This window comes from Emydura macquarii, unplaced genomic scaffold (genome assembly GCF_026122565.2).
Source record: "Emydura macquarii macquarii isolate MOO-44397 ecotype Brisbane River unplaced genomic scaffold, CSIRO-AGI_Emac_v2 contig_1253, whole genome shotgun sequence".
Taxonomy (NCBI): domain Eukaryota; kingdom Metazoa; phylum Chordata; order Testudines; family Chelidae; genus Emydura; species Emydura macquarii.
The window spans coordinates 44,981,040-45,003,895 of record NW_027131390.1 but is presented as its reverse complement, the minus strand read 5'-3'; the positions used below and the strand labels follow the sequence as shown (position 1 = coordinate 45,003,895).

Below are 22,856 nucleotides of genomic sequence, written 5' to 3'. Positions count from 1 at the left end.
TTTTAGGGGTGCTACTGACTGTTCTGCCCTGGGGCCCGGAATTGCTGCCGGCAGGCCTGACCGTGTAAATTTGGTTTTTGGTAGATGTTTTGGACAGCAGAAGTGTGTGGATGGATGAAGTGAGATTTTCTTCAGAAAGAAAAAATTCTGGCCTTCCAAAGACAGAATTAAGTGTTGGTGGATACTGATATCTGGCAATCTAGGAAGATACATCTAGGATGACTTAAAGAATACAGGCAAATGGGAAGAAGATGGAAACTTGCTCCGAACTGGTGGAATGGTAACAGACTATGCAAATTCCTCAACATCCTGCTGCTTCCCCAGCAGCAATATTCTGATGCTGGTCCGAGCAGAACTCCATCCACACCCCTCCTCTGTCCAGGGACTGATACAGTAGGGAAACTGCTTCTGAGGGCAGAGAAAAGGAGACTGAGCCGAATGGCTCAAAGGTACTGATAGATGACATTACAGCCCACAGACAGTACACCACTTAACAAATCTGGTTTGTCATCATTTGTGTGGTATAAATATCCTAATTTCATATCTGAAAATTTGGTTTCCTTGACAAACTAATCTCAATGGGTTATAGATCAGGTTGCAATTAGAAAATAAATTGATACATCTTTCCTTCACACAGTAGCTCTCTGGCTGATTAATTCAAATGTGTTAAAAGCACCCTTAGCTCACCCGTCACGTAAAAAGACATATCTACCCATGTTCCTCAGCAGCGAAATAAGAAAATGAAAAATGTGGGTGAGAGTCTAAGTTGGTGGTTAGGTCAAGAAATTTGTATTTCCTTTAGGACCAAAATGGATTTGACGGATTCTGCACAACAAATAAGACCGTAAGAATTAGCAAAAAAGAAAAATCATTGCAGTTGTCCACCTACCAGTATTATGAGGCCATAAGATATACCTGAAGAAGCAACCTTATTCAGTTAATTAATAATGACTGGAAAAATATGCTTAGATTTCTGGATAAGAACTCCACGTTTCCTTCACTGAATACACCTTTCTGTCCATTCTGGAGTAATCTGACAGTTCACTCACGTTAAGCACGTCTCACCATAAATTTGAATTGGTTTTTGAGAAACAAGTTATTTATAACTAACCATTCACAGACTACTCATTGCCAGCCATCCAACCAAAAAGTAATTACGTGTGTGACAATGACCATATTAAAACCCTATGTAACAGGATAGCTTCCAACCAATTTCAACGCAGGTTAAGTAAACCGTGAACTGAACTTTTATATATAAATTCATACTTTTTAAAATGTTAAATCATACGAAAGTTGGTTGGAAAATGGCTCTGTCTTCTATATAGTTATCTTTGTGATGTCACCCTTCCAGAAATCAAGGCACCACCAATGGCAGCCTAAGATTACAATGACCAAAAGTTTTGGGTTTTTTAGAATAAAAGCTAAATACAAAAGTAGACCAACACTTAACTAATTAACGGATTTTTGTCAAATTCCCCAGAAATTGCTTTGATCAGGGGAAGAAGGTTCTTTACATCTAGAGCTGATCACAGAAAGTAAGCAAATGAGGTGGCTGGATACTACCTAGTCTCTATAACCTGGGCTTCTGATGTCTGGTGTCACAAGAGCATGTCAATTTGGTTCCACTAGACCTTGCTTTCCAGGAGGTTGTTGAAACTCCATGAGGCCAGGGTATGCATTCCACAAGTAGGAATATGCAGAGATGACCATCTTGAAGGAGGACTTACTTTTCTGTCAATAGATAGCAGATTTTTGGAGATTTTTTCTTTCAAAGAAAAAAGGAATTATGAGCCCTTATACCCTTTACTGCATAAGAGCAGTAAAATGTTATCAATGGTCTTAGGTTAAAAACCAAAACCAAACCTTAGCCCTTGGAATTTAAGACATCAGTTGAACCTCAAATCCCTGGAAGAAAATTGAAGGGCTCTATTTTGAAAAGCTTGAAGAAAGGAAGCAACTTTGATGACCTTGCTTAGACTTAAATCTGGAATGGCACCTAAACAGGAAGGAAGTCACAACTGGCTTTGAAAAAAGAATAGTGGAAATCTACAGAAGTCAGAACTGCATCGCAAGGACTAGGGTTGGTCAATCTATGCTCAATTTTACAATGCTCTTTATAAGAAAAACAAAAGTCTGCTGAAAAAAAAAAGGAACCAGTAGGCAGTGTTATGCTCCAAAAGAGAGGTTTATTTTTAAACTTGAGTTCTGAGCTTTTGTTCAGATCCTACATGTTTCAGGAGCCCTGTAGATTCTGATGTTCCATCTCTGTTTTAGTGAAGCAGTCCCATAATGGATGGTTCGAAGAGGGGTAACCACACTTCATTTACTTACATCATTTTCATTCTCCTGTTGTGGGGCTGTTTTATTTCACAACCATATGCTTTAAGTTGCTGACAACTGGAACTCAATTAGACTGAAGAACTGAGATAGAAAATGTGGGTGATTCCAGATTATTCTTGGCCCATATTATCACTGACCGTCACTTCCTGAAGGACAAAATTCAGAGGATGGGCAACATCACGGCAGATTTGACACATCCATACAAAAGCACTTTATTCCAGTTTATTATAAATTCCCTCTCCTTCTCTCACACACATTTTGTAGAGTATATTTATTTCTTCCTCTGTTTCAGCATATATTTATTTCTCTGTTTCCTAATTCACAGATTTTTTTTTTAGGATCTTCAGATATAAAATGCCAGCTTTTTAGTGTTGGAAAGATAGTATTGCAGCACAGAAAATGGCCAAGTGAGAAAGAGTAAATATTTAAAGTGTGCTTTCCAGGCCCCTGATATAAAATGATCAAACAGTGATCTTCTGATTTTAGAAGTCATGTTATCTGTGTGACGAGACATTTTTACTTGTTATAAATTAACAAAAGTCTTAGAGGCTTCTACAATATGAGAAGCTAAACCAAGAACAAAACAAAGCAAAACGGAAAAGAATATTGTCCCTTGATTTTTTAAATTTTAAAAAATTACCTCACTATGAGTTTAGAACCTGTTCATTCTAAATGATCAAGTAAGCTTTAGAACATTTAAGGCTTACCCAAGTACCCACTAATACAGGCACCACCACACATTCTCTTGCAGTTTGAAAGTTAAACTGGATTAATTTGGAATACCTGAAAACTGATACGCTATAATTTAATATGTGCTCAACATGTGTGCTCAGCAGCAACTGAAATGAAATATCTCAAATATTATCAAATGTTACATCATTAAATATAAATTAAATGGAAACAGTGGAAAGCTAAAAATTGGCTAGGAGTTCAGATACTCTAAATGGCTAATATGTCCATTTTTCACCTGAAGCCCTCTCCAATGCAGTTTTGCTATTAAGCAAAACCCAAAGAAAGGTAATCAATTCCAACTAAAAAGCACTTATCCTGGAATGACTGTGCATAAGGCACTTCAAACCCCTGGCTGGCTGCCAAAACCTAGACAACAGCTATCAATGTTTCCGACTATCACAGGAGCACAAGGGGCCATGCATAATTGACTAGAAGATGGGCTAAAACTGTGCCCAATCAGCGTGTGATCAAAAACGCGTGGAATATTCAGCGCCACTTGATTACATGGAGGCACGTCCTTTCACTCTCCTCATGAAATCTCGTCAAGGTCCAGAGTACTGTAATAAGATCATTACTGTCAAGCGGTACGAATCGCAGGCAATGAGTCTTGGGATAGGAAGTCATACTTCACAAGCTCCTCTGGTCTTTTTTTTTTTTTTTTTTTCATATTTTACTGCGTGTTGAGGCAGCAAGGCGACGAGGTGACAGATAATGATCACATCACTGTGTGGCAACTAGAAAGGCACTTTTAAGAAAAAGCAGAGAGAAATCAGCTTAAGAGAAACTCAAACAATTTTTCTTTGCTTTTTTTCTTAAAAATTAAATAGAATTAAACTGTATGCTGTATTCTCTTTTCATGAACTCTGATATAATGTCACTGAATTTAATCATCTGATGGATTTTCATATTACAGCAAAGCCTATTACCTCACACACAAATGGCCAATGTTCTTTATTTCTCACTTACAAAGAAGCCTTTATTAATTTTTTTTGGGGGGAAGGGGGTAAATGGCAGGGCCTGTTGAAGTTTTCTTTTTACCTACTTTTATTGGAGATACACAGTGCATTTAATGTCTGGTGTCTATTATAAGCAATCTAGATTGATGAGAGAACATAGGGTGCAGAGGTGGAAAGGGAAGACAAGTAGTTTCATGAACAGATTACTAAACAAACATGCAGCAGGCTAACCAAAACCACACAGCTATGGGATGAAAGGCAGACTCAAATAGATAGATACAGAGTACTGCTGATTGAATTTGACAGCCAATTTAGGTAAGTAGTTGATTAAAACTTAGAACAACAATGTAGTTTTGAAATGACTGAATGATCAGGGGGTTTGAAATAAACAACAGTGATGTGGATTTTTTTTTTTTTAAAAGGTTGTCTTGCGAATGCCTCCCTATAATGACAACATCAATACCACAAAAGCTTCAAAAACTTGAATTGCTTTTCTGCTGCATTTCTCAAATGGGGAGGCTGATCTGTCTGAAGAAGCACCTATTGCTTACCATGGAGGCACAATAAAATGCTGAGAACGCGGAGTATTTTTTAAAAAAAAACCCCAACTCTAAAAATATTGTTTTTTCTGTTTGTTTTTACTTTGGACAGAGACAACACAGAACTGTCTTTTGAGCAGTGAATAATGTCAAAATCCAATGTTTTCCTATCTCCTTGGCCCATCTTTTTAAAACACAATTCTTTAAAGCCGTATCTCTAAATCTTATATGAAAAACAGCAAGGCAATATTTAAGATAATAAATTCCACATGGCTCTGGACATTGGATGTTTCCTGATCACAAAGCTTATATATTAATGTGCCACATAATTACAGAAATGAGTCGTACTCAGGCCCTTCCCTTCTCAGAGAAGGATGAGGAGCTTTACATCTTCCACATTTTAGAATGTGTGAAATCACATCAAAATAACAGGGTTAGTTGTAGGCACTATAACTGTGTCGGAACCACACAGTAGTGAATGCAGCATTGCACAATGTATAGTCATCAAACTATGTGCACCATGCTGAAAGTGAAACTTATGGCCCATAATACCTCAGCACCAGTACACCCAAATTTACCCCGCCCCAGCCACTCCACAAACTGATTCAAACAACCAGATGGGAGAAAGGAACAACAAACAGATGCAGAAAAATTATCAATAAGGGATCGTCAGTTTAGATGCACTAGAACTACAAAGGTGGGGGGGAAGAAAGAAAATAAAGACAAAAGGGAAAAGGGGAGAAACACTACTTGTCTGACCAAGGGAAAGAAAGAACTTCATTTTGCAGGCCCAATAAATCTGAATAAATTGCCCACACCTCTACCATAAATGGATACTACTAGAATTGCAAGAAGGAATACATGTGGACAAAGCAAATGTAAGTCAGAAGATTTGTATGTACTGGCAGCTGTGGTAACTGGTGTCTCCAGAATGCCTCTTCTACAAATCAGCAAAACTAGGGAAAGCAAAACGAGCATCACATGAACTCTAGCAGTGGCAAGAGACTGGTTTGCCTTGATATTTATTTAATAAACGTATTTGGATACAGACTCACTTTGCTCAATGTAGTATTTGATCTGCTTTCGAAAAGAAATCACAAACACTTTTACAAACAAACTGAATGGGAAGCAGAGTGGAAAGGGAGAGAAGACTCCTTGGATCTGAAGGCTATTAACTGAATTCTGTAGGCTAGGAGAAAGATGCTCAAAGCAGCCCCAGTGAGAAATGCCCTACTGGAAGAAAACCTGGCTCGAAGTGCTGAAACCTAAAGAGGGTATCAATTTGCAATGCATCCCAACTCACACTCCAAAGGTTGTAAATGCCTATGGGACGATACTAAACGAGATGTCAGATCGGAGGGCCCTGTCAATATTGAGAAAATATCTTCTACAAAGACTCTCAAAACTGAACTCCTTGAAAACAGCTTCACTGTCACTACCCTGGAATCTAGGTGGCACCAAAGTACACCTGGATCTGGAGTGCCTCCTCTGTAAAAGTGAGACTTGTTCACAAGACATGCTTAGAATGGTTTTAGCTGAAAGCAGAAGAAAGAATTGCTGAAGCGTTTTGGTATCTGGCATACAGAAAAGACAATCTATTGTTGACTCAGCCTACTATTGTTTCAGTTGAATCTATAGACTTTGACCAGACATTGTTTTGGTACCTACTGAGGGAACTGAGCATGCAAGGTCTTCTGCAGAAGGATCACATTTAGATGATGCTCTCAGTAACTATTAGCCCAAGAGCAAACTGAAGAGTGCTGTTCACTAACACCAAACATATATACTTTATAGCAGGGATATACTTATTTATTAAGTTCTATCTGATTATTTAAAAAGTCATAGAGAAGGTCATCACTGTATAATAATTCTAAGTGTAATTTCTCTAGGATCCTAACAGAACCCTGTTGATTTATTCATTTTACATTCGACAGGACTTCTCAGTAGTCTGTTTGGAAGGGAATTACTTTCTCCTGAATGGGTCACAACAAACAAAACAGTAAACCAAAATGACATTTTTAGGAATGCTTTTTCTGTCTAACATGGAGACTTATTTATTCATGGGCTGGCAACTTTTCTTCCATATTTCGGTTCAGATTCTGTTGTATTTTTGCACCCTATTTAAGTCTTTTGAACATGGTGTTAAATATAATTAGAAAGGTATACATATTTCCCACTGAACTCTATAGGACTTTTCCATAATGGTATCAAACTGCTCTCTGGTGTCCAGCAGGACAAAACGGGACACTTTGGCAATATACCATACATCTCCCCACAAAAAAGGCTGGAAACAAAATACGAAGACTGCAAGAACTCCGCCATGGACTTTGAACAAATATGTGTAGCATCATATTAGGTAAGGAACCAGGTAAGAGAATACAAAGATAACTCACTACATAGTCAGTCATCTCTTGGAGAACAAAAACACTATTGGGGTGGAAGGGACCTTGAGAAGTCATCAAACCCAGGCTTGTGTGCTGAGGCAGGACTAAGTAAACCTAGACCACCCCTGACAAGTGTTTGTCCAACCTGTTCTTAAAAACCTAGACTAACAGGGATTCCACAACTTCCTTTGGAAGCCTCTCCCAGAATTTAAGTACTCTTATAGTTAAAAAGTTTTTCTTTAATATCTAACCTAAATTAAGTTCATTGCATCTTGTCCTACCTTCAGTGGACACGGAGAACAATACTGAACATCATCATCTTTAGAACAGCCTGTAACATGTTTGAAGATTCTTATCAGGTCTCCCCCTGTGTCTTCTTTGCTCAAAACTATACATATCCAGTTTTTTTTTAAACCTTTCATTGTAGGTCAGGTTTTCTGAACCTCTTCATGTTTGTTGCTCTCCTCTGGAATCTCTCTCCATTTTGTCTGCATCTTTCCTGTAGTGTGGTGCCCAAACTGGACGCAGTACTTCAGCTGAGGCTTCACCATTGCCAAGTAGAGTGGGATAATTACCTCCTATCTTACCTATGGCACTCCTGTTAATACACCCCAGAACGATACTAGCATTTTTTGGAACTGAATCCCATTAGTGACTCATTTAATTTGTGATCCACTATAACTCCCAGATCCTTTTCAGCCATATTACAACCTAGTCAGTTAATTTCCCCTTTTTGTAGCTGTGTATCTGATTTTCTCCTTCCTAAGTGTAGAACTTTGCACTTGTCTAACAAATTTCATCTTGTTGATTTCAGATCAATTCTCCAATTTGTCAAGATCATTTTGAATTCTAATCCTGTCCTCCAAAGTACTTGCAAGCCCTCCCCCAGCTTGGTGTCATCCACAAATATTATAAGCATATTGTTCATTCCATCATCCAAGTCATTAGTGAAAATACTGATTAGTACTGGATCCAGGACAGGATCCTGTGGGACTACTCTCAGTTTGATAGCAAGTCATTGTCATTGCTCTGAGTACAATCTTTTTACCAGTTGTGAACCCTCCTTATGGTAACTTCATTTAGACTACATTTCCCTAATTTGTTTATGAGAATAGCATGAGGGACTGGGTCAAAAAGCCTTACTAAAATCAATATATATCATGTCTACTGCTTTCCTCCTACCCACTAGGCCAGTCATTCTGTGAAAGAAGGAAATCAGGTTTGTTTGGCATGATTTGTTCTTGACAAATCTATGCTAGCTATTCCTTCTAACCCTGTTTTCCTCTAGGTGCTTACAAATTGATCGTTTAATAAATTGTAATTGTAACTCATTGTGATACAGCCTACAATTAATCATTAAGCCAATTAGGCAAATGTATAAATTAGAAGTGCATCAATACCGGATTTTAAGAAGGTATACATGTAAACAAAAACACTCATCCATTACTGCCAGTAAAACAAAGCTTTTCAACCTGTATCACTCTGAAGGAATGAACCAACTCTGACATGCTAGACTGCAGTTCTTTCAGATGAAAGCATTGTCACTTCTCAATAATTCTCAAAAAAATGCACATATTGAGAATTGAGAAAAAAAAAAAAAAAAAAAAAAGCTTGTTATTACTCATCTTTCATCTTCTGCAGCCCTGCAACTCACAAGACAAAACTGAGCACTACAAAACATTTTACTCTTGTCAGCATCTGATCCAGTAAAACGTTGGTGCTACCACTGTGATTGGTGCAATGATTGATAAAAAGATAGTCCAAGCACATGCTGATGACCAGTTCAGATGGAGATCATGCTTCCCAGTACAAATGTAGATGTTTATGTAATAAGGAGTGAAGGCTCTGTCCTTCTTAGCGTATCTGCTCGTGACCAGAATTCATCACCAAATTTGGGCTGCTGGTTGGATCATTACCTTCCTTGGCCTGGACCAGGTACCGATGGGGAGTGTGACATGAATGCTGATCCATGCCCCGCAAAGGCTCCATAAAACTAAACTACAGCTTACAAAACAGTTTCAGTTAACATCACTAGAAACCAGATACAATCTGTGTCAAACTCTGTGTATATAAAATTAATGAGTTTCTCCATTGCAATGTACATACAAATGAGTAACCTATAAAGGAATATTTTGCCTGCCACTGAACTTTACAATGAAGTTCCTAAAAGGCAAGAAATGTAAAAATAATAAAAAATGTAAAAATAAAATTTAAAAAAAACCTTAAATTTTCTAAGTTTTGTCTAATTGTTTTGTAAATCACTTGTTTAATGCCTTTGCTTTTTGTTTGTGTATATGTGTTTTATATAGAGAGCATGTACACGTGTGGGTTAGATCAACATGATAAATTATGGACCATTTGATAGATTGATATGGCCTTCCTTGAGCAGAGATCTCTAGTTGTGCTAAATGGATAACTGTGGTGTTATATACACCTTCTAATTCTGTTAGACTCCCAGTAACTTTTGATACCACTGAGACAAGCTGGTATTTGAGTTGATGAGGAGTTGTGCAGGAAAGGGCCAAGCAGCTTTTCACTGGTGTTTTCCTTTGTATTGGGGTAGTGCTGGTCATTTCTAAACCTTTCACATGCAAGTCCCCCTGTGGTTCCATCTGTCACTCCTCTTAAGTGATGTGCATATGCAGCCACCAGGGGAGACTGAGATGTTTCCACACTGCAGTGTCACCAGTTAGCTAATGATATTCAGCTCCCCATCTCCTCTTCATCAAATCCAAATTCTGTAACATCATTACTCTCCCAGTTTCTAACTGAGATGGAGCTCTGGATGAAAATTAACTAGCTGTGACCCAATCTGTAAAGTGGAAATTGTTTGTAGGCAGGGGATAATTTTCAGAAATAAAAAAGAGGTGCCTGCACCATCTGTTGATTTATATTGAACTTCCACCAAAAATGGTTTGTGGCCATAATCCTACTTGATCCTTCTTTGGAACAGGTTCTCAGCTAGCAGTGGTGCCATATAATGTCTCTTGTTATCTGTAACTGATCAGAAGACAGTTTCTCTCAAGTGTCGAGCTTTCAGCTGTCATGCAGACCTTTATCTCCTGGCTAGGCATCTGCAATCTGCTCTATTTAGGGCCTTGTCTTTGAAGTCTGTTCAGAAGCTCCAAATAATGTACAGTTTCAGCTGCCAGAATTCTGAATAGTATGGACTGTAATGAACACACAACAGCTGTGTTAAGTCAACAGTGACTCCCTGTTCACTTCCATGTGCAATTTAAGGTGGAGTTGGTAACCTTTAAAGTCCTAAATGGTCTGGGAGCTGGTAATCTAAGAGCCCAGCTTTTGTCCCCTACCATATCTCACCGGTGTAGTGGGGAAATACTTGCTGTTGGAAGATCAATGTAAACACTCTGTTTCCTAGTGACAGGCCATGTTGCCAATTTTTGTAATTTTATTGCAATACCCTCAATTTGTTGTGCTTCTGTTAATGCTCCAGCCCCTGGAATTGTGGGAACCTCAGACTTAATTTTTTTAAAAGAATAAGTTTCTGTTCCTCATCTTAGTGGGGAAAAACTTGAAAACTTGACCTGAGTGCACCCTGAATTCTCACGAAATGGTAGAAAAATTAAAAAGACCACAAATGTATCAAGTTTAAAATACATGAGATTTAAAAAAAACCCCTCAATTTGGGAGGTCTAACTCATGGCTTTGAATGATTGTGGGTGGCAACAGTGGACAGAGGTTTCAAAAGAGGGACCCAGTTTTTCAAATTCACTCCTTTGGTAGCCTGGTAGTGACTGAGCCCAATGGCCTGCAGGGTACGACATAAGACACTTTGATTTTGTCTAGTATTATACAGTGTTTTTGTTCTGTTTGTGTTCTACTCTCTGCAATTAAAGCACCTGGCTGCCATAGCAATAGGCACTATGTAAATTAGTAGTGAGAATATATTCAGAAGTCTGCTAGCAATTAGTAAAATATTATCAAGCTCATTTTTGCAGTTGAGTAAAACTAGGACTTGAAACTAGAAGTAAAAGAGAAAGTTTTTTCCATTGTATGTTAACTTGCATCAATGAGAGAGCTACAAGATATGGAGTAGGTATATAGTTTTTCAGGCTGTCACTAGTAGATAAATCTATGTATATATTTTGAGGCCTAGACTAACAGATGTGTCTGTTCTAAAGCTTGCTGAGATTCTGGAGTTCTGCTCTGAACCTAATTTTGAGTTTAGAAATGGACTGGCATTTCTGGCCTTCCGCGTCAGCATGAAGAAGGAGGATCACTCCTCCAACAACTATCTGGCAGAGTGTGAGCTGTCTTCCAATTCCAGGATATCATATGTGCAGTGTTTCCTGGTTTATAAGACAATGAGTAAAAAAAAGCCCAGCTCAGAAGTTACCGAAGAACAGATTCCCACTGCCGTGTCTAGGAGAAGCTACATGGGACAACGCTCCTGTGACAGAGAAATGGAGGAACTAGTCATAATGTGACCTTCAAACAACAGCAATTTTAACAGTAGTGGAAAAAATAATGTGGTTTCCCACAAACCAATGGCTAGAAGGGCAATGCCACCTTAAATAAGCCAGGAACCGATGACCATAAATTAACATTCACCCTTAGACAATTCTGTGTTTTTTACTCTCTTTTTACTCTCTTACACACACACACGGATGTGGATCATTCAGCCTGAATCAGATTTCTCGTATTTTGCCAAGTATTTTCAAGGTCTTCATAGTGAACACTTGGCTGTTAGCCAGCGTAACAATGTGGTTTAGTACCAGGAACAGGTCTGTTTATAAGAACTTTGCTGATGCTATGGTAGAGGCTAACCACACTCACGGATTAGACTTAAAAAAATTCTTAGATCATAATTAATCAGGCTCAGAAAGAGATTTCCGCCATTAGCACTCCACCCTATCTTGCAGGTCCTTAACAAAAAATTGTGACCTCTGAAGACAAAGCTAAGAAAGAGAGAATTTAAGCATCAGTGTACCAACACAGGTGGATGGCAGATTATGTTAATATTCTCCTAACAAACTATCAATAGAGATCCTCCTACCAAGACATTAGCTAAGTGATATCCTTCAGAGTCAACTGAAACCAAACGGTTCCACTAGCCTCAAAAGGCAAACCAATAAATAAACTCTTTTCTCCAACCTCAGATCAAAGGAGGTAATCGTTTTTGACATAGGTGAAAAACAAGGTTACTTACCAGTAACTGATGTTCTTTGAGATGTGTTGCTCATGTCCATTCCACTATAGGTATGTGCATGCCTCTGTGAACAGTTCCCGGAACATTTTTCCTCTTAGCAGATCCCGCAGGGCCAGCTCCGGTGCCCCCTGGAGTCCCACGCACATGCCACAGTATAGGAGGTGCTGCCGGCCCTACGCCCCCTCAGTCCCATCTTTCTGCCAACTCCGGTAGCGGGGACGGAGGGGGTGGGTTGTGGAATGGACATGAGCAACAAATCTCGAAGAACGTCAGTTACTAGTAAGTAACCTTGTTTTCTTCTTCAAGTGCTTGCTCATCTTCATTCCACTATAGGTGACTAACATGCAATACCTTTCGAGGTGGGTAGGGGTTACCGGTGAGCTGCCCTCAGCACTGCTCTGCCGAATCCCGCGTCCTCTCTTGCCTGCTGAACGATGGCGTAGTGGGACATGAAGGTATGCACTGATGACCAGGTGGCAGCTTTGCAGATGTCCTGCAGGGGCACTTTCTCCAGGAAGGCTGTAGATGAGGCTTGAGCTCTGGTTGAGTGCGCTGTGATGGTTCCCGGAAGCGGCACCCTCGCCTGCTCATAGCAGAACTTGATACATGATGTAATCCACGAGGAGATGTGCTGGGTGGAGACAGGTGAGCCTTTCATCCGGTCAGCCACTACGATGAAGAGCTGCGTTGATTTCCGGAACAGCTTTGTACTTTCGATGTAGAAGGCCAGGACTCATCTCACGTCCAGAGAATGCCATCTCCTCTCCTCCTCTAAACCATGTGGTTTGGGAAAAAATAAGGGGAGAAAAATATCTTGATTACAATGAAAACTGGGAAACCACCTTGGGCAGGAAAGCTGGATGTGGCCCCAACTGCATCCACCATAGTCCTGGGAGAGAAGGTCGTGCATCCTGGAGACCTCCAGGGGTGGGGTGATCAAAAGGTCCAGCAGCATGCTGAACCAGTGCTGTCTCAGTCAGGCCGGAGCGATGAGTATAATGTCTGCCCTGTCCCTCTTTATTTTCAGCAGGACCTTGGGTAGGAGCGGAATGGGTGGAAATGCATACATGAGGGTCCCCGTCCAGTCCATGAGGAACACGTCAGAAATCGACCCAGTCTTGCAACCCTGGAGCGAGCAGAATCTCGACCACTTTGTGTTCCAGGTCGATGCAAATAGGTCCAGTTGGGGAATGCCCCACTTCTGGAAGATCATAGCCACCACCTCTGGGTGCAATGACCAGTCGTGGCGGGCTAGAAATGACCTGCTGTGGCGATCTCCTTCATCATTCCGCACTCCTGGGAGGTGAGAGGCAGTCAAGCGGAAATTGTGCCTCACAGCCAAGTCCCACAGACAGCTAGCTTCCTCGCAGAGGGCCGAGGATCGCGCTCCCCCCTGCCTGTTTATGTAAAATATGGCTGCGGTGTTATCCGTCAGCACCTGTACCACTCTGCCTGTCAGGAATCGGAGGAACACCTTGCACGCTAGGCGAATGGCCCTCAGCTCCTTCACATTGATGTGCAGATGCCTCTCTTCCCCCGACCAGAGCCCCTGAGTGCCTAGGTTGGCACTGATGTGGGCTCCCCATCATACGTCCAAAGCCTCGGAAATTAGGGTGACCGACGGGACCAGCTCGCTGAACGGAACACCCTTCATCACTGCCCTGGGAGTCCGTCACCAGTTTAGGGAGGCTAAGATGGGGGGGGGAACTGTGACCACCCGGTCTAATGGGTGTCTGCTTGGCACATATACAGAGGCTAACCAGGCCTGAAGTGGTCTGAGCCTCAGACGAACTAGTCTCACTATGTACGTGTAGGCCGCCATGTGCCCTAACAGCTGTAGGCGGTGCCTGGCTGTTGTCGTGGGGCATCGGAGCAGCTGGGAGATGACAGAGACCATCGCCTTGAAACGTGTCTGAGGCAAGAAGGCTCTGGCCTAGGAAGTGTCCAGGATGGCCCCAATGAATTCTATGTGTTGCACTGGCGTTAGTATGGACTTCTGCACGTTTATGAGCAGTCCCAGCCTGCTTCACGTGGAACAAGTGAGGGTCACGCTCTCTGCACTTGGGACCTGGACCTGCCCCTAATCAGCCAATCGTCTAGGTACGAAAACATTTGCGCGTCCTTTCGTCTCAGGTGGGCAGTTGTTTGACATATTTGTTTAGACGACACAGGTCTAATACGGGTCTCAGACCCCCATTCGCCTTGGGGATGAAGTACCACCTCAAATGAAACCTCTTCTCCCTTCTGCTTTGAGGGACCATTTCCATCACTCCTATGTTGAGGAGGGTGTCCACCTCCTGCAAGAGGAGTTGCTCGTGAGAGGGGTTCCTGAAGAGGGATGGAGGGGGAAGGTTGTTGGGGGGGGAGGGGGGGATAGATGTAAACTGTAGGGCATAGCCCCCCGAAACTATCCCAAGGGCCCAATGATCTGAAGTGATTTTTGCCCATTCAAGATAAAAGGGCCTTCACCTGTTTAGGAAGGGGCGGGGCGGATCCAGGAGAACAGTTGAGGTGCCACCTCAGGCGCACCATCAAAACTGTCTGCTCTGGTTGCCCGACCTCCTGGGGGGCCCCTGCTGGGGAGCTGAGGACAAGTTGGGGGGCTGATTTCTCCTTCTAAACTCCCTATTCCTATTGTGTTGAAAAGGCCTGGGCGGAGGCCTTGGCTGCTGCTGTGCCTGGGGCCATGACTGACGCCTGAAAAACTGGGGCGTGTACAGGCTCAGGGAGCGAAGCGTGGCCCTGGAGTCCTTTAGACCGTGCAACTTCGCATCTGTCTGGTTGGAGAATAGGACTGAACCGTCAAAGGGGAGATCCTGAATAGACTGCTGCACCTCCTGGGACAGGCCCGAGGACTGCAGCCATGAACACCTTCTCATGCAGATGGCGGAGGCTATGGACCTGCCCGCCGAGTCAGCAGCGTCACAGGACGTCTGGAGCACTGCCCTAGCCAGTGAGGTTCCTTCCTCCACAATGGTGCTAAAGTCTGCAGCCTGGTCCTGGGGCAGGGCCTCAGTGAACTGCCTGAGGGAGTCCCACAGGTTGAAATTATATCTACCCAGGAGGGCCTGATGGTTGGCAATCCTGAACTGTAGGCTTGCCGTGGAATAAATATTTCTCCCAAACAAGTCCAGCTTCTTATTGTCTTTGTTCTTGGGAGTGGACCCCAGCTGACCTTGCCTGTCTCTCGTTAGCTGCATCTACCACCAGGGTTCCCGGGGCAGGGTGAGTGAACAAATACTCAAACCCTTCAACCGGGACATAATACTTTTTCTCGGCCACCTTTGACGTAGGGGCGACCAAGGAGGGGGTTTGCCACAGGACCTTTACAATTTTAAGGACCCTCTTATGGACTGGGAGGGCCACTCTTGCTGGGGCAGCTGCCGCCAGCACATTAAAGAGGCTGTCTTCGGCCTCTTCTAACTCCTCCACCTCCAGCCCCAAGTTGGAAGCCATCCTCTTTAGCAGCTCCTGGTGCGCCCTGAAATCCTTCAATGGTGCCAAATGGTCGTGGGAGACTTCCTTGTTCGGTGAGGAGGAAAAGGACTGCCAAGGCGCATCCTGCGGGTACTCCCCCTCGTGGCGAAAGGCTGCATCTGTCAAAGGTCCCTCCATGGGGTCCAACTCCTCATCCGAGCAGTGGTGTCTATGAGCCTTCTTCTGTGCCGGAGGCATGGACCGCACCACCGATGACATAAGGGATTGGGGCCCCGGCCCCATCTGGACACCCCAAAGGGCCCAACAATGCCATTGTTGCGACTATTGACCCTGGGGCCAACCTGGGTTTGTGGGGGTGTCGGCTCTCCCAATGACTGTCCCCCGTGGGACTGTCCCCGAGTCACTGGACTGGCAGTGCCATGTCCGTCCTTGGTCCCAGGTGCCCTTCCGTGCTGGGGACTGCCCTCTCGACGCCTCCGACCTGGAGGATGATGAGGGTTGTCTCCGTTGCCGCGAGCGGTGCCAACGAATAGAGGTGAGCTCCGAAGAGCTAGAGGTACCAGGGCATCGTCTTGGTACCGATGATTTCCGGTGCCACCTGCCTCGCGGCTCTGCAGATACCATTGGTGACCGAGGTCGGTGCCGCTCTAAACCCCTCGGTGCTGAGTCAGACTCTGGCGACTGTGTTCCGCGTCATGGACTGTGCGGTGCCAGGTCCTCTGATGGTGACCGGGTTCTGCGCCGCCTCGGTGCGGGTGAACTCCTTGATGCCGGGTCCTCTGACGGCGACCGGATTCTGTGCCGTCTGGGTATGGGCGAACTCCTCGGTGCCAGGAATCTGGAACTGGAGCTGTCCAAGCACCGCCTGGCAGACCTCGACTGGTGCCACCCCTGGCATGCACGGTGTCTGGTGCCAAGGACCTCCACCACCCTTCAGGGGGATCCAACATGGGTTTCCCCTGTGACATCAGCCCCTTCTTCCTTGGCGGAGAGGGGGCGGAGGTGGCATAAGCAAGGCCAACAAGGCTCGTCGCCTGAAAAGCCTCTGGTGTCGACGCTGTCGGCAGGGGGACTCTCCCACTCCCAGGAGTCGGGGGAGGCTCCCTGATCGGAGAAGCAGGCACTGGAGAAGACTCAACGGGCCGGGTCCGGTGCATCTCTGTACTTGACCCTGCCTGTACCGATGGCACAGGGGAGTGTCCACGCTTTGCGCGCTGCCTCTTCCTCTTCAGTGCCGGCGATGTTGTGCGGTGCCGGGTCAAGGCCGATGCTGGTGGTGTGCTCTGCACTAAGGTCACGCTTGGTGCCAAGGTGGAGCGGGCCAGCTTGGATGTCGGGTGGAGCACTGCCTCCGTCAGCAGAACTTTCTACAAGATCTCTCGGTCCTCCTGAGTCCTCGGTTTAAAAGCCCTGCAGATCTTCCATTTCTCTTTCCTGTGGGTTTCCCCCAAAGACTTAAGACAGCGGTCCTGGGGGTTGCTGAGCAGGAAGGCCTTCCCGCAGGAGGCACACGGCTTGAAGCCTGGCGACCGGTGCATGGCCCAGCCGCTCTAAGACCCTGCAGGGACTCGCCTTATCTAACTACACTTAACAACGCTTAACAACTACTTAACTAAAACTAACTTAGAATATCAAATGAGTTCAAACAAGGGGAGTAGTACTTGCTGAGAGCAAGGCTAGTTCCAGCAACCATCACGGGTGGAAAGAAGAAACTGAGGAGGCATAGGGCTGGCAGAACCTAATATACCGTGGCATGTGCGCGGGGCTCCAGGGGGCGCCGAAGCCGGCCGTACAGGATCTGCTAAGGGGCAAAAAGTTCCGGGAACCGTGCACGGAGTGGAATGGACATGAGCAAGCACTCAAACAAGAACCTCCACTTCCTGTGTTTAATCAAGAGACTCAACCACTCTTGGGGATCCCAGTGCCACCATGGAGAGGGGCTATCAACTCAGACAGCGACTCTTAAGATCTATCGGGTAACCTGTATGCCAACATCAGCCCCTATTAACTGACTGGAAACATGCAAGTTAGATGATGTGTTATTATATTGGGTTTGGAGAAGGAAACTTCCATTTGAACCCACAGGTATTCAACATATCCACACCATCTCCTCAATTCTCCGTTGATTGACAAAGAACAGAGTCTAAGAAAGGCTGTCTCTCATTTAACAAAGGTCCTAATCTAGCCAGGTCTCAGAAACACATGCAGAAATCACAGGCCACATTCCCGATCAAGTGATATTAGTCAACACCAAATCAGCATGAACCAAAGAGTAAAGTTCTAGTCTAAACATCTTCTGCCCACAAAACAGATCACTGTGTGCCTTCAGGGACATGTCTGTATTAAATAGATTGCAATGTATGATCAGTTCCCAGCAATGTCAGCAGCTCGCAATCTGCACTGACTACCTGTGTGTTTCCATGTGTAGTTGAAGGCATTTGTTTTTGACCTATAAAAACCTAAAATAGCCTGAGAGCTGCCTACTCGAAAGACCGCCTCTTTCCACTGGCGCAGCTATGATTAACAGAGGTTTTCCAGCTAGTATGCCCAAAGATAAAACTGAGGGAGTTGCTGGCAGGGCACCTTCTTTGATAGCCTCAACTTTGGAACTAGTTCCCCTGCCCCATCAAACATCCTGTTCCTTTACAGTGCATACTGGAAAATCCATCATTTTAGGGGATAGATACTGCAGGTCTTGTTGGTATCAGGAAACACTATCTCAAAAAAAAAAACCAAAAAAAAAACCCGAGAGTCCTGTAGCACCTTAAAGACTAACACATTTCTGCGGGCCTAAGCTTTTGTGGGCTGCAACCCACTTCGTCAGATGCATCTTCGTCTGATGAAGTGGGCTGCAGCCCATGAAAGCTTATGCCCGAAGAAATGTGTTAGTCTTTAAGGTGCTACAGGTCTCTCGTTGTTCTTGCTGTATACAGACTAACACGGCTACCCCTCTGGAACTCTATATCTAGGGGATGTAACATCCCCCTGCAGGGCTGTGTTTCAGGCTGAACAAAACAAATGATGTAAAACCCACTTATACAAACAATTGATATATTCCAAAGTTCTAGTTTTACCCAGACTATAAAAGTAATGAACAGCAGAACCACGTTATAAGTTCCATGTTATATAACTTGTAACTTCTATGTTTTTGCAGGCTTCTGTGGTGGCAAAAACAATGCAAAAACAGCATACAATGAACCCTTCCTTTCTGTGGATAGCAAAGTTTATATAGTGTGGCAAGGTGGGCCTGTTTTGCCCCATGGGTCTGAGCTCCTTACGGCTATGCTGGTGGTGCGGCTGGGTGGGAGCGGGGGGGTAGGGTGGGGGGGCCAGTCCCGCCCTCTACCCCGGACCCCAACCCAGGGACTCTGCGAGGAGTAGCCTCAAACAGCTTAGTCCAAGGGGCTACTACCTTCCCTGGGTCGCTCTTCTGTAGCCCCCCCGGCTTGTGGCTCTCCTTCAGGCTCTCCTCCGGTCTTGGTTGCACAGGCTCCTTCTTACCTCTCATGGCTGGGTGCTCTCGCCACACCCACACTAGCTCCTCCACTGACTCCACACCTTGCAGCAGCTCTGCTCTGCTCCTCTACTGACTCCACACCGTGCAACAGCTCTACAGAACTCCCTCTCAGCTGCCCCCATCTGCCTGACTGGGAGGCTTTTAACTGCTGGGGCAAGTTCCTTGATTGGCCCCAGCTGGCCTGATTGGCTTAATTGCCCTGGAGTGGCCGCAGCTGGATCACCCAGGGAACAAAGATTTGCTAAGCCTGGGGCTGATATATATGCCTTCCAGCACCCTCCTATAGCCATCAGGGCTGGCCCCGTCACAATAGTTATGATGTAATCTTAGTTTCCTCAAGGGAAGCTGGTTATATTTAACATTATTTTAGTACTATCTTTAATTGCACTATTTTATTTTTAGATAGCTACTGCTGCACATTGAAACTTTGCATAGGGTGTTCTCAATCTCTGTTGGAAGTTCAGTGTACAAACAGTGGTTTACCTGGGACGAGATCCATAACCGTCTTTAATGCACACACTGTGTGTTCTTTTACTACATGAGAAACTGGCAAGGAATGATTTCCAAGACAGGGCAGAACAAGGGGCACTATGGGAAATGCTCCGATCCCTATTCAATAGTAAACTTAAAAGTGGGTATATTTTCAATTCCTATTTAAAACGCTTTTCCCTTTCTTTTGCCCAGTCACCCAGCTTGTGAACAAAGAGCACCAATGCATTTCCTGATGGGGGTGCTGCCTCTGACTGAGAGAATAGTTTTAAGTATACTGCAGTACCTGAAGTTAACAGGACCGCCAGGGTGTCATTTATCTACAAAGAGTACTTTTATTTTAACCTTTACCCATCAAGGAAAAGATTGGTCAAAACATAATACAGCAGCACTCAGTGACCTATCCCATTCAGAATACATCAGGTGCTGCACACCAGATAAATTGTTGCATAATTACTAATATGCCAAAGGGATACTGTGATCACTTCTCTGAGACAGACAAGTGATTTTTTTAATTCTACATCTTTTTGGATATACATCCAGGTATGCAAGTACTTGCAATAACCACCAATTCATCCTGGGACTTGCCTTTCCCAGAATCCCTCTTCTGCTGACCACCACCGAGACACTTTTCCCTCCAATCAGGAAGGCGGAACGTGCAGCCCCTTCTCACCCTGGAGTTAACAGGAGTTTTAAAGACCAGAAGAAACCTTTCAACTTATTTGGTCCGCAATAAAGTAGGTTAAAACAATAGATGAGCTTCACCTCCCCCTTGTCTTCCGCTCCTCAGTATCAACATAAAGGCCTTTCAGCAGCAAACCTTTCATGTCAGATAGGCTGTGACAACTAAGGCTGAAGGTTTCCCAACTAGTGACCTTTGTCTCTTGGTTAAAAGTGAATCTCTGCAGATTCGCTTTAGATTTGATTAATTTCTGCCCTCCTGTTTCTCAAGTGTGCAGTGATAGTCAACTATTATATCTCCTACAAAGCAGTGAATGAAGTCATTGACGATGAGTAGAATTATAGCTAACACTGAAAACTGGATTTGGAGACAGTTGCAGTACCTGTAAAGGTAAATGTACATTCAATATCACACACTACAATTTATAGTCAAACAGAGTTCATATTGCCTAAATGTCTATGCCTGCATGGAAGGAAGAAAAATGTAGTTAAACCCTTTGCTACCACCAATTTTTTTTTTCAAATGCAGAATGAGAGGTATCTTAAGATATCATACTTTCCGCCCAAACACAGGGCAAAACCTCTGGTTCAGAAAAGAACTACACATGTTCTTAGACAACCTGTCTGACAATGAAACAAATCGAATCCAAATTCCACCCTTCCCATCTGCTAGTCAGTTTCATTCTTCCATATAATTTACAAGAATCCATAATGACAAAACACTGTTGCAATATACCCAAAAGCACCTGTGTAAAACCCTAGAACATGCTTAGTCTTTCTGCAGTAAATAAAAGGTCTGAGCTAAATAATACAGGCACAACTGGCATTTAAGAATAGAACTGATGGTGGCCCTGAACAAACAACAAAAATACAAAACTTATTTTTGGCAAGTTTTGGGGGATGGAAAACTGAGTTCCCTGCTATGCAGGCAAAAGCAGGGTAGTCATACAGACAATCCTCCCCAGCCCAAAATACCTTTTTATTAAAGTTGACGTAGCAGTAGAGACACCACTTTTATATTAATTTAGGTACCCAACTTGGGACACTGAGAACAAGTATGGTTTTCAGCAAGTTCTGAGCACCTGCCTTTGGAAAATCAGGCCCTCTTTGAAGTGTTCAATTAGGCACTCAAAAACTGAGGCCAGACCCCAGCCGCAGGACTGCTGCCACCACTGGGGGGATCCCCACCACCCACCTGGGCTGAAAGCAATGGGACCCTTGGCGGCAGCAGGTCAGAGTTGGGGGGTCCTCGCATCTGGTAAGAGCTCCCACCCCTCTCCACCCCTTGAGAGCTCTGGGACTGCCCGAGAGCTCTGCAGCCCTCAGAAGCTGACAGCTTCTGCCCCAGGTCACAGGGTGGAAGCTGAAAAGGATAATTTCACAGAGGTCTCTGAAGTCATGCCGTATCCTCCATGACAAAATCTTATCCTTACCCATGATTCTAGATTTAGAATGGTCATCCTCAACTGAACTGCACTTACTAAGTAGGGGTCGGAGTGTTGAAGACCAGCGGAGAGGAGAGTGGATGTGATAGTACTTGTGCCCGGTGATGTGATCTGTGCCCAAAGAGTCCTAGACACCATTTCACCCTCCCCTCTCCACTGTTTAATGACAGCTGATTAGACTCAATTGGGAGTCTTGTTAAGTTATGGATCACTAGAGCAGAAATCACAGAAAACCAGGTCTAAGTGCTAAGTCTTAGACCTGCTGTGGGGCAGCGGGGCAGCCTGCCCTTGTAGAAAGGCTCTCTCAGTAATTGCTGAAATCACTGAGAGCTATGTTAAGTAATGGAACCTCAAGACTTTGCAGAGTTTGCAGTAGAGCAACACAGCAGTGGAGTGAATGAAGATGCAGTGGCCAATGATGCAGCGAACAGAGCAGGGGCTGAGTGAACAACAATGCAGGCCGTGCCTGAAGTGCAGAGATTGAGTGACCGACGGCACACTTGCCAGTGGTGGAGTCGACAACGGAGCAGTAATGGCAGCAAGCAGCAACACAGAGTTAACGGCGTAGCAGTAGCAGCTAAGGCATTGCTTGATGCCTCCCCTTCCCTGCCTCTGAACTCCGGGTCTTCACTAGCCAAGGACAACAACCGTGAGTGAGGTGTTAAAAGAACATTTGTTTGTCAGACTTTCACACCACAAGGTGAGGTCTGAGGTGAAGGACACTGCCCCACATACTCTGGGGGTGGTTGCTTTGCTCATCGTCATATGCCTGCAAACCATGCTTGTGGCATTTCCCGAAATAAATGCTGGGTTCTCTTCCCCTTTTTATCAAAAGTTTTCTTTTCTATACTTGGACTCACGGCTTGTGAGAGGGGAAAACAGGGTTACTTACCAGTAACTGTTGTTCTTCGAGATGTGTTGCTCATATCCATTCCAATATAGGTGTCTGCGCGCCCCGTGCACAGATTCCCGGAACTTTTTTCCCTTAGCAAGCCCCGTAGGGTTGGCTCAGGAGTACCCTGGAATGCCACGCTCATGCCGCGGTACATAGGGCACCACCGACCCTGCGGGCCCTCAGTCCCTTCTTTCTGCTGACTCCGACAGCAGGGACGGAGGGTGGGTGTGGAATGGATATGAGCAACACATCTCGAAGAACAACAGT

General features: G+C 44.4%; 1 protein-coding gene across 13 annotated transcripts in view; it reads right to left on the bottom strand.

The window, feature by feature from the left end:
• Nucleotides 1-22,856, bottom strand: part of AGAP1 (ArfGAP with GTPase domain, ankyrin repeat and PH domain 1) — a 600,162-nt gene that overhangs the window by 89,746 nt on the left and 487,560 nt on the right. The window contains exon 15 of one of the 13 annotated variants that reach the window (XM_067548654.1): nt 2,004-2,486. The exons of the other annotated variants lie outside the window; for them this stretch is intronic. Within the exon in view, the coding sequence (XP_067404755.1) occupies nt 2,470-2,486 (17 nt within the window). The 3' untranslated portion in view covers nt 2,004-2,469. Of the gene's footprint in view, nt 1-2,003; nt 2,487-22,856 lie in introns of those variants that run through there. 13 annotated transcript variants of the gene reach the window in all.